Source organism: Syzygium oleosum, unplaced genomic scaffold, assembly GCF_021117445.2.
Source record: "Syzygium oleosum isolate NSW1041296 unplaced genomic scaffold, Sole_v2.1 Sole_v2.16, whole genome shotgun sequence".
NCBI lineage: Eukaryota > Viridiplantae > Streptophyta > Magnoliopsida > Myrtales > Myrtaceae > Syzygium > Syzygium oleosum.
Genome location: NW_026607500.1, coordinates 5,310,420 through 5,324,574, shown reverse-complemented (window position 1 = coordinate 5,324,574; position 14,155 = coordinate 5,310,420). Strand labels below are relative to the sequence as shown.

At 42.6% G+C, this 14,155-nt stretch overlaps 2 protein-coding genes across 2 annotated transcripts; one reads left to right on the top strand and one right to left on the bottom strand.

Annotated features, from left to right (window-relative positions):
- Positions 1 to 224: 224 nt before the first annotated feature.
- Positions 225 to 8,565, top strand: LOC115671434 (probable protein phosphatase 2C 59). Its single transcript, XM_030592997.2, has 9 exons — positions 225 to 392; positions 550 to 824; positions 2,536 to 2,663; positions 4,736 to 4,834; positions 5,041 to 5,199; positions 6,978 to 7,064; positions 7,180 to 7,271; positions 7,705 to 7,779; positions 8,070 to 8,565. Exons 2-9 carry the CDS (start codon positions 604 to 606, stop codon positions 8,226 to 8,228), a joined length of 1,020 nt encoding a protein of 339 aa, XP_030448857.1. The 5' UTR covers positions 225 to 392; positions 550 to 603; the 3' UTR covers positions 8,229 to 8,565.
- A 3,781-nt stretch (positions 8,566 to 12,346) lies between these two features.
- On the bottom strand, positions 12,347 to 13,892 carry LOC115671433 (zinc finger protein CONSTANS-LIKE 4). Its single transcript, XM_030592996.2, has 2 exons — positions 13,061 to 13,892; positions 12,347 to 12,919 (listed from the first exon to the last, which is right to left on the bottom strand). The coding sequence occupies exons 1-2, from the start codon at positions 13,784 to 13,786 to the stop codon at positions 12,596 to 12,598; spliced, it is 1,050 nt and encodes a 349-aa protein (XP_030448856.1). The 5' UTR covers positions 13,787 to 13,892; the 3' UTR covers positions 12,347 to 12,595.
- Between the last annotated feature and the right edge of the window lie 263 nt (positions 13,893 to 14,155).

The window sequence follows — 14,155 nt, the reverse complement described above, 5'->3', positions numbered from 1 at the left end:
TGATTTATCATCTCGGGTTCGACCCAAAAAAAAATCATTATTTCGATTATTCGGATATTTTTATTTTCATTTTTTAAACCTCTTTCTTAAAATCAGGAAGGGAATTTGTTTTTTTTTTATTTTCTCTCTTTCTCTCTCTTCCGATTGCGTCCGGTCTCAACAAACCACCCCCCCCCCCCCCCTCGGAAACGAATTCCGCCATTGATTTCTTCTCCTCCTCCTCCTCCTCCTCCTCCTCCTCTTTCGTCTCCTCCTCCTCCTTCTTCGTCTTTGTTTCTCTCTCTGTTTCTCTCTCTCTCTCTGCAGACGATTGGAGGCCTCGCCCTTCGCTCCTCGACCGCAAATCCGCCGCCGTTTCCTCCATTGACGCCGCATTTCGCACTTCCCTTCTGGTACTCTCTCTCCCTCTCCCTCTTCCTCCCATCCGTCGGTGCCGATTGCTCCGCCGTTCGTCATCGATCGATGCGGTCCGCGCGTTCGACGCGGCCTGAGGCGGTGGTGGTGGTGGTGACGCTGCTGTTGGTGGTGGTGGTGGTTGGTTTTTCGCAGGTCGGAAGCTTGGGGGGAGAGAACCGATCGGGGCGGGGGTTTTGAGGCGATCTCATGAATGTTGGGGCCGTACGGCTTGATTGCGACCTGCGAGTGACGAATCGCTTGGCCCTGCTGCTGTTGACCTTCTGCCTGCTGTCGATTCTGGAGACCGCGGCGTTGGATTCGGGGGATTCGAGCGGGGGCGGCGGGGAGATGGGGTACCTCAACTCGATCATATCGACTTCGGGCCAGCTTCATGCCGATGAAGCCCCGGTCAGCGGCGGGGGGCTCAGGTACATCGTTACCGGCTAGATCTCGGGCGCTTCGATTTTGTGTATTTCAGCATCCGGTTTTCGGTTCGATGTCATGCGTCAGGGGCGCGCCTGTGTCTGGATTTGTTTTATGCTGTTATGGTGAATCGTATATCTATGCCTACTTGTCCTGAATAGGGTGCGTTTTAATAATTTCGGTGGCTAATTTTTGCGTGTTGTATGGAACTTGAGACTCCCGTGTCGGTGTCTTTCGTGTCGATCTCTTCTCTATGCAATATGAACTTGACAACGTGTATTAGAGGCTCACGATCTCGGCGAAACACTTTTGTGAGACTTTAAAACAAAAATGCTGGGTGGTCTTTGATAAGTGAAACCTTTTGGTTACTTGGGGTTGACTTGGATTATGGTAGACAGTTGGATTGTTTTGATCTCCTCGTTTCATCAACAATATCCAACCATAAATCTGCCATAAATCTGCCAACTTGCATAGAGTGATGGGGCGTGTCATTTCCTCTCAAATGATTGATTTTTTGAAGGTAGAAGCTCGGGTTGGAAGCCTCTTTACCTCATTCAAATGTGTCTGTTAGTTTCGAAAGAGAGCTGCTCCACTAATATTCGTTTATTAAATGCATATATCTCTCCCTAATCTTCGGGATGCATTAGTGTCTATTGTCTTGTTGTCGGGTCTTGACTTACCATACGAGGAAGATTGCAAGAGTTTCCGCCGACCAAAAAACTAAGAAATTGGCATATCTTTCTTGAAGTCCCTTCGTTTAGTCCTCCTTGCCCTGTCTCCCACATTGATATGCTAACTGTGCAATGGTCACCAGTAGGAAATTGATGGGAAAAGTGTGATAAATAGTCCTTAGTGGACTTTATAGAAGCTTCTCCTCCTTTAACCCTGAGACGTTCTAGAATATCTAGAAAATCACCAAGCCTCTAGCTGGTTCACGACCTGCCTGGACCTATCAAAAGCTTCCCTACCGCACTCTGTGGTGTTTCAGATTCTTCTCATGATCAAACTTAGAGAGCTGACCTAAATTTCTTGCAAGTGAACCACCGCTGTTAATTTCAAGATCTATCATGTGATTGGAGATTTTGTTTTGTCAGGTTCAGGCAGTCAGGCCTGACAACAAGGTTTGCAATAGGTTGTCTTATGTGATTTAGTGATTATTGTTTGACAACATGATCTTATGTTGCTGACTTCTACAAATTATGTCTGCCACAATTGAAGGTCTTTCAAGTAAACAAGAGCTATTTATTTTGTAAGCTGCCTTAGTAGAAGGTCTTTCAAGTAAAAAAGAGCTATATGGGTTGTAACTTACTTGTATCCCAAAAAATCATGTGTATTATGGCCTCTCAGTTTTAAAGACAATGGAAGATGGCTACTCTCTCTCTCTCTCTCTCTCTCTCTCTCTCTCTCTCTCTCTCTCTCTCTCGTTTATGCCAGCATTATGATTTAGAGCCTCTTCTTCTTGATTCGCAAACTTTATTCTTGTGAAATTATTACTTTCCATGAATTAAGAAGTCAACTTCTTTCATTGATGAAGAAAGTTATTGTTCAATAGATCCATTTAGTGCCATCAGACAGCTAAATTCACTCTGAAATTAGCATGAACTGTCCATTATATGGTTACTGATTTAAAATGCCCGCTCATACATTTTGGAGGAAAGCATTTATTATGTTTGTTAGCCAGTTTTTTCTGACATAAGGTTTTTGTCCCTGGAACAGTCAAAATGGGAAATTCAGCTATGGTTATGCAAGCTCTCCTGGGAAAAGGGCTTCAATGGAAGATTTCTATGAGACAAGAATAGATGGTGTAGATGGGGAGATAGTTGGTCTTTTTGGAGTTTTTGATGGTAGCTCTCTCTCTCTCTCTCTCTCTCTCTCTCTCTCTCTCTCTTTGGGTGTGTGTGTGTTGGAGTGTGAGAGTGTGTGGATGTTTGTTTGTGATTCTTGGTTGTAGAAATTTTAAAGGGTAAGGCATCCTTATAAATTCATACCATGAGAACTTTAGACTCGATATTTGTCAACCATTTAGGGAGGCACTCTTTTGCAGTTCGGGACACAGATGCTTAGGGTCGTTAATTTCAGTGATCAAACATAGCTGCGGTCTTCTTTTTTAAAACTGGATTTGATCAGCATTTTACATTGTTAGTTGCTAGTTTTTGTTCTATTGTCAATATAGTTATTGTGATCATTTTTCTTCAAAAATTCCTTGAAAACTTTTCACCCCATGACTGTTTCCCATTAGAGTTTTGATTTGCATGATATGTCCTCAGAGGGTTTCATGGACTGCTACTCATCGGATGTTGCTTGATACTCGAGAAAACGTAAAGCATTTTAGGTTGCCATCTGCTTCAATTATGTTGCAATACCCGAAGTTAAAGCCCTTGGTGCATGTGCAAGGCTGTACGTAGGATGAGAAAGTTGGTAGGGTAAACTGTGTAATTTCTGCGGGACTGAAGTATCTGATTTGGCTCGGGATGAGATGTCACCTTAACTGGACTTGTTGTGATGGTTCATTGGGTCCACAATGACATCCCCAAATATGGAGGCAAATTGGTTTCTACTATCTTAATTTGAAAGACAAATAGTAGGTGCTCTGACTTTTACAGGATGTCAAATTATTGATGTAGCTTGCTAAGGAGGTGGAAGAGGTGGGGTGACGGTAATGATGAGAAAACTCTTGATGGTGAAAAGGGAAGTTGTGAAGCTGCCATGTATGGGAAGGGCTGGGAATGAAGTAGCTGTTCCTTTCCAATTGACTACGTTTAAGCCAGTGTCTTGGTGTTATAACAAGGATGCTGATCATTTGTGGAGGAGAGGTGAAGCTTGATCCAAACGATGCGGGATGCAGCTCTAAAGAATTTGAGGGTGCTTATGGAGTAGGTGTGTTAAATAAATTCAACAAGGCTGGCAGGAAATGTGGAATTATGCGGAAATTAAGGGCAAAATGGCCTCAAATCAGAATTTTTGTGCGATAAATAGCATGGAACACCATTTTGATGACTCTTTACCGGGAGATATGCAATGCAGCTGGAGGGAAACAGCAATATCCGCTCTTTTGGTATCTTTACAAATGGAAGAATGGTTTTACATGTAAATTTTTTGACAAATGACTCGGAGGTGGAAATCCTCATGAACTTTTATGATACCCTATGCAGGCAGATAGTGAAATACGTACCGAGGGAGATATTGATGTGTGGGTAGTAGTAAGGGAAGTCCTCTCTTTGAAAAGCTATCATGGCTGCTTGCAGGATGAGGCTGGTCATGTGTGAAGATGGAATTACCCATGGCAGAAGCATTGGGTAGACAAGAGTTTCTCTCTGGTGCTCGTGGTTTTTGACAATCTTGAAAAGAGAAGGAAAATGCTGGTTGGCTCGTGCTTTCTTTGTAAAGAGGAATAAGTCAACAATTTATAGCCATATGGTAGCTTAACTTGTAATGCTTCTCCACCTGCTTTTCGTCTTTGCCTGGAAGACTTTTGAGGGCAGAGCTGTAGGCGTGTAACTAGAGCTTGCAAAGAAGAGAAAATAGTCATCTACATGATTTATCTCTTTAAATTTTTGGCTTGTTCAGGAAGAAAAACATGAAACATATGATTTTCTCATGGATGCATGGTTCAGGATTTTTTTTCTTTTTTGGCTATAGCGCACTTGACTTTGTAGATGTCTCAGCCAGTACATGTGCTCCATTTTTTTAGGAGCATTACAAGAAATGGGATAGCATCCACCTTGGTGTGCTTTCATGAAATTTTGAGTTCTTCTATGTTTGTGCTTTCAAATTAGCAACTATGCAACGGTGAAATAGGATTTATATAGCCAGCCCATTTAGTGGGGCATGTATGTGTGTGTGTGTGCGCGCGCGCTTCTTTCATGAAGAACCGAATTAGGATTGACAAATTTTTTTTCTTGAATGTTTATTTCAGGTCATGGGGGTGCACGAGCTGCTGAATATGTGAAACAAAACCTTTTCAGTAATTTAATCAGGCATCCAAAATTCATCTCTGATACCAAATCTGCTATAGGTTTGTTGCTTCACTATCAACAAATGGGTTCTTGCCATTTATATGTTGTCATTAGGTAAAACAAACTGTTCATAAGAAGGGGGCCATGGTGGTTGTGGAACAATTTCAGGATCAAGTTTATGTCTCATAATTCCTCATTATGTACTTCCATTGATTATTGAAATTCATAAATGTTTTTCACACACTTCTCTATTAACCTAATGCAGCTGATGCATACAGCCATACAGACTCTGAGTTCTTGAAATCAGAAAATAATCAGAATAGAGATGCTGGGTCAACTGCTTCCACTGCCATCCTTGTTGGTGACCGGTTGCTTGTTGCCAATGTTGGAGATTCTAGAGCCGTGATATGCAGGGGCGGTAAAGGTAAATATTATCAGTACAGATGTTCAATTTTTGTTCCACTGGAAAGTGAAACTTTGGTCAAAGGTTTTCCACTTGGCAACTTCAAGGCAAAATATGTCTCTGATGTGGTAATCTTATTCATTCTTTTAGAAATGTAAGACATGCAATGCTGTTGCTGGCTGTTAAAAATATGGTATATATTTTATTTGTAAGGGAAAGTTATAAAAATAACCTCAAGTTTTTCATTTACTAGTTTGTCGAACACCTCTAATTTCAAAACACTCTAGACTATGAGATTTCAAAAGCCCACATTCGATACCATGTAGTCTTAACACTATTAAGAAAACGCTTGGAAATTTACACAGGTAGTGCAAAGGGTGCAACTTGTATGGTCTCGAAACTAGAGGATGTAAAATATGGGTCGTGAAATTAGAGGGCGCTAAGTATAGCTAAAGGAAAAGTTGGCTATGATTTTAACAATTTACCCTCTCTGTAATGGATGAGTCTTTTTATTCCTTAGGTTGAGGTAATGATTGTGACACGTGAAATTCTCAAACATTAACTCAGTAGGGTGGCATACTTGGCTATTACAAGTGATAGGCAGCAATGTTAATCTTTGAGAGTGATTGAACTTTTTGCTTACTCTTTGATTCAGTTTGCCAATTCCTCTATTTTATGCATCAGTCTTTGGATTGTGTTGCCAAAATTATTGTTCCTTATATTATGATATAATTAACTTTTGGTACTCCGCCAAGTGTAAATAGGGATCAGCTCATAAGATCGTCATTCCCTACAGATATATAGATATCTTTATGCGGAGAAGTTGGATAATCTTTCCTGGTAGCCTACACATGCTAATAATCTCAGTTTTGTACTGACTGCTTTCTTACAAAGAGGAGTAAAGCTTATAAGAGGAGTAAAGCTTATAAGAAGTTGCGTAGAGCGCATTTCTTTAATATTGATTGACTCAATTATTGGGATCCCTGCTTTCTTTTACCAGAGTGTTGGATTCCCTGCTGGCTTTTAGGTACTTGGGCAATTTTGATTGTCCAATCATAGGATTTGGGATCTGAAACTGTCGACCAAGAATGAGCTTCATCTGTCTAAAACTTCCTGAAGTATATTTCTTTTTCTAGGAAGTGGTTGGAGGGGGCTGATTTCTGGGAAAGTTATAGGACAGTAAATAATGCGCAAATCATATGATTTCAAATGTGTCCTACAAATTATCCTATTCGGTTGAAATCAAGTTCTTTGTAAATATTCTTTCACTAAATTGATGTTGAAATCAGTGTAGACTATCTCTTGGAAAAATTTTAAGGATATTAGGTGAAACCTACCTTTGTAGGTCATTTTCTATAAAAACTACCCATTGTTCAAATTTCGAAGTGTTACACTTGTTTTTGGCTTGGTGGTCGTTGTTTGATCAAATCATACCTGATATGATGACTTTAGAGAATCAATGTGATCAGATTTATGGGTAGTGAATGTAGATGAAGTGGATCAATTAGTTGCAACCCGCATGTCTTTCTCCTTTTGATCAGTTGATTTATCTATGTAAGTTTGAACGGCAAGTAGTTTTAGCACAATGTTTGAAAAATAGTTAGCATTTTAGATAAATGGCCTATCTGCGCAGAGGTGTTGGATATTCTCTTTCCTTGCTCTCTCGGCATGTCTTTTTTCAAAAACATAAGTTAATTCTCAAGTTGGATTTTATCCCTTTCTTCCTTTCTTATTACGGTTTTCCTATCATGGTTTTACAATGATTTTTTCACCAACAATTTCATATCTTCCTTTTCCAGCTATTGCTGTTTCTCGAGACCATAAGCCAGATCAAACAGATGAGCGTCAACGCATTGAAGAAGCTGGAGGATTCGTTATGTGGGCTGGTGAGGTTTTTCATTTATATCATTCCCCAATATCAATTTCAAATGTATATGAGTACACATTTTAATCTTGTTGGTTGCTGTGTGTTTGGATGATCGCTGAACTTTCTACGTATAGGTACTTGGAGAGTTGGAGGTGTTCTTGCTGTGTCACGTGCTTTTGGGGATAGGCTTTTGAAGCAGTATGTGGTGGCTGATCCTGAAATTCAGGTCTATATAGCTCTTCTATGTGCATGTGCATTTGTTCTTACATCACTTGTGTAAGTGTAGGGCACGTATGAGTATTCAAACAAAGAACTTTTACCAGGGACTCTGGCAGTGTAACAAAATTACTTCATAATTGAATTAAAATATTGACGACTTTTAGTTTTAGTAAACGCATTACAATCAATTAGTGAATACTTTTTTTATTTTAAGAGGGCTTCTGTCAAATTTCCTTTTTACAATGGCTTACAATGGCACTGTTTTAATATAGATCCTTGAACAAAATATTGCATTTGATGCCTTATTGAGATATGTTTATTCTTTGATTTGCTCTATTTATCTCAGAGATGATTGAAATGAGTGGAACTTTATTTGCTTTTATAGTGGCAGCACTTCTTTGCCTGAGCTTTAGCCTTTTATAACCTTTTAAAAATTGCAGGAGGAGAAGATTGACAGCTCACTCGAGTTTCTCATTCTTGCTAGTGATGGGCTGTGGGATGTTGTCACAAATGAGGTTGGCATTTCATTTAATTTTAGGCTGCTTTTTTTGTGATGGAGGATGGAGTTTTTCTTCATTTTAGTCTCTTGAATTATCTTAGCACTGTCCCAAATAACTAGAATACATTTGCTTCCAGCTGTGATAGATTGACCTAAGATTTAGTCATTACCAGTTGTCATTGGTCACACTGATAATTTTTTATCCGTGTGCTTAGAGCCATGGTGAGTGCATTATAGATGTTTCTTTGTGATGAACGAATGAGGTTTGCAACTGTACTTTTTACTTCTGTGCTTTACCTTGCGCAGGAGGCTGTTGCAATGATCAAGCCAATCGAAGATGCAGAGGCAGCAGCAAAAAGGCTTATGCAGGAAGCGTACCAGAGAGGGAGTGCGGATAACATTACATGTGTCGTCGTCCGTTTCTTGGCCAATCAGGGGTGTTCTTCTCAAAGCAGTTCTATGTAATCTCGCATTCCCATGCCGCTACTCGCCCTGCAGAATTTCTACCACTTTTGGTAATACTCTGATGCTGAATAAAAAGCACTGGTCAATTAACTTGACATAGGATCTCTTCGGTAGCGTAATACTAAGGTAAAGATAGCCCTAAGATGAAAAACCTTACCAGACTGCTAATGTGCATATCAGCAGCTTCTAGAATAGAACCATGTGTGGATTTAGTATGTGTACTTCGAGTCTTTTAATCTAGATAGAAAATATTCTTGAGTTGGAGCTGTTATGTCTGTAACTTGTAAATGTGTTCCAAGTTCAGTCCCTCAATATATGCTCTTTGTTCTTTCCCCCATGTATTTTAGTTTGTCCAAAATGTAAGGCGTCTCTATGCCCGCTTTTCGAGTTTATGAAGTGTTGTTGGTCAATCAGCTGCAGTGGTTCCTGTCTTATCGGCTTCACGGAAAGTCTTTACGATCACTCTTTGTTCCTGTAGTCTCTTCGGAGGTTCCCGCTGTCATGTCGCAGCGCTAAATGACATACCACCCCAATGTCCGGGTCTCTGGGTAAACGTGATTCGTAACATACCCGTTTGGTGTGTGTGTTTGAAGGATCGAAACTATGTAGACGACACAAACCTGCGTTCGTCGTGCAGGGCAGGGTTTGTTGTGCGGGATCGGGGTCGCTGATAACGTAAGAAGGCTAATGTGAGCCTCGATCTTCATGGTATAGGTATTGATCGCCACATTATGTCCATGACCCATGGAATGGATCACTGGCAAAAGAAGTGGTCCAGACTTCCCGCTTCATTTGTTTATTGGCAAAATCACACGAGTATACATAAAAAATTTTAGTCGCGGTAGGAGCTATCCATTGAGAATTCGACACGTGGCTGTGCGCGAAGCCTCGACCGGTATTGCCGTTCTAATGTGTTGTGGTTATCCTTCAGGATGAGTCTTGGGACATCCTGCCCCTCCATACTTGCTGAGTTCCGGAGGCTAGGCTTCTTGACTGGACGCCTTCTTTATCTTTCTCGTCGCGATCGACGTTGGCAACCTAATGCAATTATGGCATTTGTTGCCAGAGCTTGAGCTGCGTCGTTACGGCGCTGGAGCCAATCGTCCTCCCTGATTGGGGGATGTAAGTCAATGGCCGAGAGCTAGTGAGGTCGAAAGAATCGACTCTAAAGTTGGGTGGCTCTGAGGCTGTTTTTTTTTCAAATTAAAGAAGATGCCATCCTGTTTACTACATCCATCCATTATGAAAGATTGGTTCAATTATCGTAAGGAATATGATTTAATGGCAAAAACACGAAAAGATAAATGACCATCCAAGCGCCAAAAGTTAGTGACGAAATTTCTAGATTTTATTGATAAATATCGCAAAAAGACGTCAATTGTTATATGCGGATGAAATTCAGCGTTGACACCTAAATTCTTTTTTCTTTGTTCAAAAGGTCAATTGGTCGACCAATGGCGTGATCGAAATTTCACCTATGATTAGAATGATTCACGTCGTTTTAACTTCATACGTGTGTTTTACTCATTAAGACATTTTTACTTTGATACCATTAGGAGCCATGATGTTAAAAAAAATCCTCAAAATGCATCTTTTGTACTACCGAGGATTCAAAAGTAAATTCGAATTGTCTTCTCAAGCAAACTGCCAAGATCCATGGGCCATCGTGTTGAGATTTGTACACCAAGGAAGCTTCATACGCCAACATTTCTGTGACATAGTTTGCGCCGAAGAGACTTCGTCGTCGACCTCGAAGAGAGATATACTTGATGTACTTCCCTGTCGTAATCTTTGAATTCGAGATGGTCGAGGCCAAGGATGCGAAAGGAGAATGGAATGGATTGCAAGCTATATGATCAATCACCTAAATTAGCATAAATGGTTGATAATGTTATTGATGAGCTTCGAATTGGAACTTTAAAATGGGAAAAATGACACTACAATTTGCCACAATTTTCATATGGCGCTCACTTCAGCGCCAAACATTTCGACTATCACTTGAGTGCTATATCAGTAAAAAAACGACCACTTAATTTGTGTAATATTGACATTTTTTTATATATAGTCCTTTCTCCGTTTTAGGTTATTGTGTTTCCTTTTCTTAAATCATCTTATTAGTTCTATTTATATTCATCAAATTTTAACAATTTTTCTTAATAATTTTTACTTGATATATTTTTTTCATATATGAATATCTTAGTTTATTCATTTTCTCTATTTTTTATTCCATTAAAAAATAAGATGGATATTCTCTTTTAACCCTAAAAAACAGAAAATATAACAGAGGTTTAAATCTATAACAAAATGAAATTCAGGAGGGTAATGTGTTATAATTGAAAGTTTAGGTGTAAACATGTACAACCTCTAAATTTTGGGAGAGAATTGTGTAATTTTCCCCAAAACCAATTACGTATCCTCTTGATATATTGATTTTGTCTCCCATCAAGACCAACCCTTTGTTGAGTATGTCTTGAATTTTGGCAAACCAAGGTGGATGAGCTAGAGTGACAGTGAAATGCAAATATTCAGATAGATGATTTTTGGCAGCGTAGACAGCTCTGCTGTAGAGATGTAGAAAGTGAGAATTGTCAGAATGTTACGAATAGCTCAGTAGAGTTACGTTGGAAGCTAACAAAATGCTCCATCAAGCAGTTCATAAAATCTTTAAGTACTCATTTACTACATATTGTATATACTATAAAAGTGCACTGGTATGAAGGTGGAACATTTGCCCCTTGCTCCACATACTAGTATTGTTGGTCGTCTAATTTATGTCATTGATAATAGTAGGTCTAATATTTCACATGATGTTAGGAGTATGCATACTGCCAATCCATATTTACATTGTGATGCTATGAAATAGATTCTCCTGATTTTGTTAGGGACTGTAGACATCAGTTTGTACTGTAGAGGATGTAGCTTAGGTAGTGTGGTAGTAGCTAAGTATTTTGACCCGAGCCAAATAGGAGGCTAGAGAGCAGTCGATCTTTGAGTGTTTTGTACCTTTACTTTTATGAGCTGTGCTGTGAGCAAGGTGTTGTTGAGAGATCATGGTGGTTTTATTGATGAGTACGGCCTAGAATATAGCGATAGTAGAAGAAGGGTAAAGGCAATGTGATCGGGCAACTTGGTTGGTGACGTTGGCCGATGGTATCACGGGAGAACCGAGTTCAGTAGAGACCGGCACCTTTGCTTCAGAGATGGCATGTCAAGAGAGGATGTAACCGTAAAGAAACGTCTTGTGCTGAAGTATTTGTTGAGTAAGTCTCAAAGTCTTGGCTAACGGCTCAAACGAGGATGGAATCTCAATGATGTTGGATAGGCTCGAGAGGGAGTTTGGCGAAGCATCTAAGGATGAATTGTACTCACCCATAGTTAGACTATGGCTGGCCATAGTTGGTGAAGCCAGGCCAAAGCCCCGTGGCTACTAGCCTAACGCAGGGAGAACGAGCACCAAATGGCGTGAAGCGGGCGACCGGACAAATCCATTCAAGTGCTCAAGAGAAGCCATAAACTTTTCGGAGACTCGTTTCAAAACCGATTTTCCGAGGGCTTTAGTCAAATTACATGCCAGAGACTCTTGATATTGTGTCAAGGGTTCTCTATGTAGTTTTGAGAAGTATAAATCGTGAGAGATTGTGTAAAACACCGGGTGAAGATTGTTTAGAGTGTAACTGGGGTCAGGATCGAGAGAAACGTAGATTCAAGCTTGTAATCTCCTTGCTCACAGTAGATTTACTGCTCCCTCTGAAAAAAGTAGATTTCGACACTCTAGCCCAATCTCACAACTTCGTGTGCGTGTATTTTTCTATGGACAATTACTGTCGTAGTCGTGAACAGGTGATAAGAACACTCGCTATTCCCTCTACACTTCAATTAAAGCATGATAACGTGAAAAAGTTTCTTCCCTTCAAAGTAATAAAGTAATAAAATCTACATACCAACCGCACAAAAGTCCAAGATAAGAAAGCAATGACAAGCAAGCAATGGAGTGCACTGTTGATACACTCGTAATGATTGATTTCGTCACTTTAAAACCAATGATCATTCGGATTTTGATCTGCCCTTGACATTATTATATTCCCTAATCACTTCTTTATTCCTAATCACAGTAGGGCTTTACAGCAAATTTTTCCTTCCATTTTGCATCATCAAATTCCATGAAAATTCACCACAAACATTCAGATCATCAACGGTCGGAGATCCATGGATCAAACGCCAAGTCTCCTACTATATACAAACAGATCGACATTGCTAGAGAGAAAGCAGCAGCAGCAGCACAAAACCAGCAAGAAAAACGAGCCAAAAATTTCTCGAGAGAGAGAGAGAGAGAGAGAGAGAGAGGCGTTCAGAACGTTAGATGGATCTCAGAAGGAGGGCACGACCCCGAACCCGAACATGCGCTCGGCCTCCGCCTCGATGTCGGCGCGCTTCGCGAACCTCCCCTTGATCCGGGGCCGCGTCTCGGCGTAGGCCTTGCGCGAGGCGTACCGGATGGTCTTCTCGAACTTGCGGTTCTTCCTCTTCTCCCTGTACCTCAGGACCCTCGCTTCCCTGTCCACCGACGACAGCTGCAGCGCCCGGCTCGCGGACTCGAACCCCACACCGGCCGCTCGCCCGCCCGGGTTCGACATGTCGGTGCCCGTGCTCCCGTCCGGCACGACTCCGACGTCGAGAGAGGACGACGATACCTGCCACGATGAAGAATCCTACAGGTCAAGCTATTTTCCAGGTGTTCGTACTTCCATTTTCGAAGCGAAGTAGATCGAAACAGTAAATCTACATGGATTCGGCACTAAGCATGATCTGAATAACAAGCACGTTATGCTTACACTCTGGCTCAAGCAGTGAGCGCCATAGCCGAACTCGAACCCCTTCGATCCACCGGTCAACTCCAGGTCGAACCCGCCCTCCCCCATGAACGGCCCGTGGACGACGCCCTCGCAGCGCACCGGGACGACGCCGTCCGCCGTGCCGGAGCTGTGCTGGTCCCCGCTGGCCTCGAACTTGGGGTCGACCGGACCGTAGTCGACGTCCAGGTACGGGTCCACGTCGTCGCCGCCGCCGAACAGGAACTGGTGGGCGGAGTTCACGTCGGGGCTCTCGGCGGCCTTGGAGGGGTTGGGCAGCAGCCAGGAGGCGGCCTCCTCCTCCTCCTCCCGGCTGACCTCGTCCTCCGACTTGAGGACGAAGCCGCCGCCGCCGGACCTGGCGGAGGGCGGAGGGGGGACGGCGACGGCGGGGTGGTGGGGGTGGTTGGGGGGGAGGGGGTCGTAGAAGGGGACGACGGGGACGCGGTCGTGCTTCTGGGCGACGGGGTTGGCGGAGTGGATGTCGCGGTCGCAGGAGAGGCAGAGGGAGGCGGCGTCGGCGCGGCAGGTGACGTGGGCGGGGGACTGCTCGCAGACCTCGCAGACGACGACGCGGGCGTGGCGGGAGGCGAGCTTGTTGGCCGCGTGCACCTTGGCGTCGCAGCTCGGGCAGAGGAAGGCCGAGTCGGCGCGGCAGAACAGCGCCGCCGTCGCCGACTTGCACGCGTCGCACAGCTTCGACGCCATGACCGGATCTTCAGCTCAGCTCAGCTCAGCTCAGCTTCTGCTCAGCTTCTGCTCTGATCTGATCTCTCTCTCTTTCTTTCCTCTTCGTGAATGGCGTGTTTGCGCAATTATCTGCGGGTGAGGAGAGTGGAGAACCGGGGGTCTATCTAGTGGGCCCGGGGAGATCTGGGTATCGACCAATGGAAAGGAGACACGTGGCACAGGCTTAGCCAGATCGGGGGAAATTTTTTGGGGGTTCGTACTAATATTCGGGGACGGGGGAAATTTGTCGATTTGTCGTCGTGGTGGACCCACAGAAGGAGCTTTCTCACCGCTTTTTTATTTTTTTTGGTCGAAAGAAAATGAGGGGAAATTTCTAATAAGCCATTG

What these genes read in the sequence shown, in the direction of transcription:
- LOC115671434 (XM_030592997.2), top strand. Translation starts at nt 604, where the DNA reads ATGAATGTTGGGGCCGTACGGCTTGATTGCGACCTGCGAGTGACGAAT. An exon ending in AGGATTCGTTATGTGGGCTG is followed by an intron (nt 7,065 to 7,179) that starts GTGAGGTTTTTC and finishes TTCTACGTATAG; the next exon opens with GTACTTGGAGAGTTGGAGGT. An exon ending in GGGATGTTGTCACAAATGAG is followed by an intron (nt 7,780 to 8,069) that starts GTTGGCATTTCA and finishes TACCTTGCGCAG; the next exon opens with GAGGCTGTTGCAATGATCAA.
- LOC115671433 (XM_030592996.2), bottom strand. Translation starts at nt 13,786, where the DNA reads ATGGCGTCGAAGCTGTGCGACGCGTGCAAGTCGGCGACGGCGGCGCTG. An exon ending in CTCACTGCTTGAGCCAGAGT is followed by an intron (nt 12,920 to 13,060) that starts GTAAGCATAACG and finishes TCATCGTGGCAG; the next exon opens with GTATCGTCGTCCTCTCTCGA.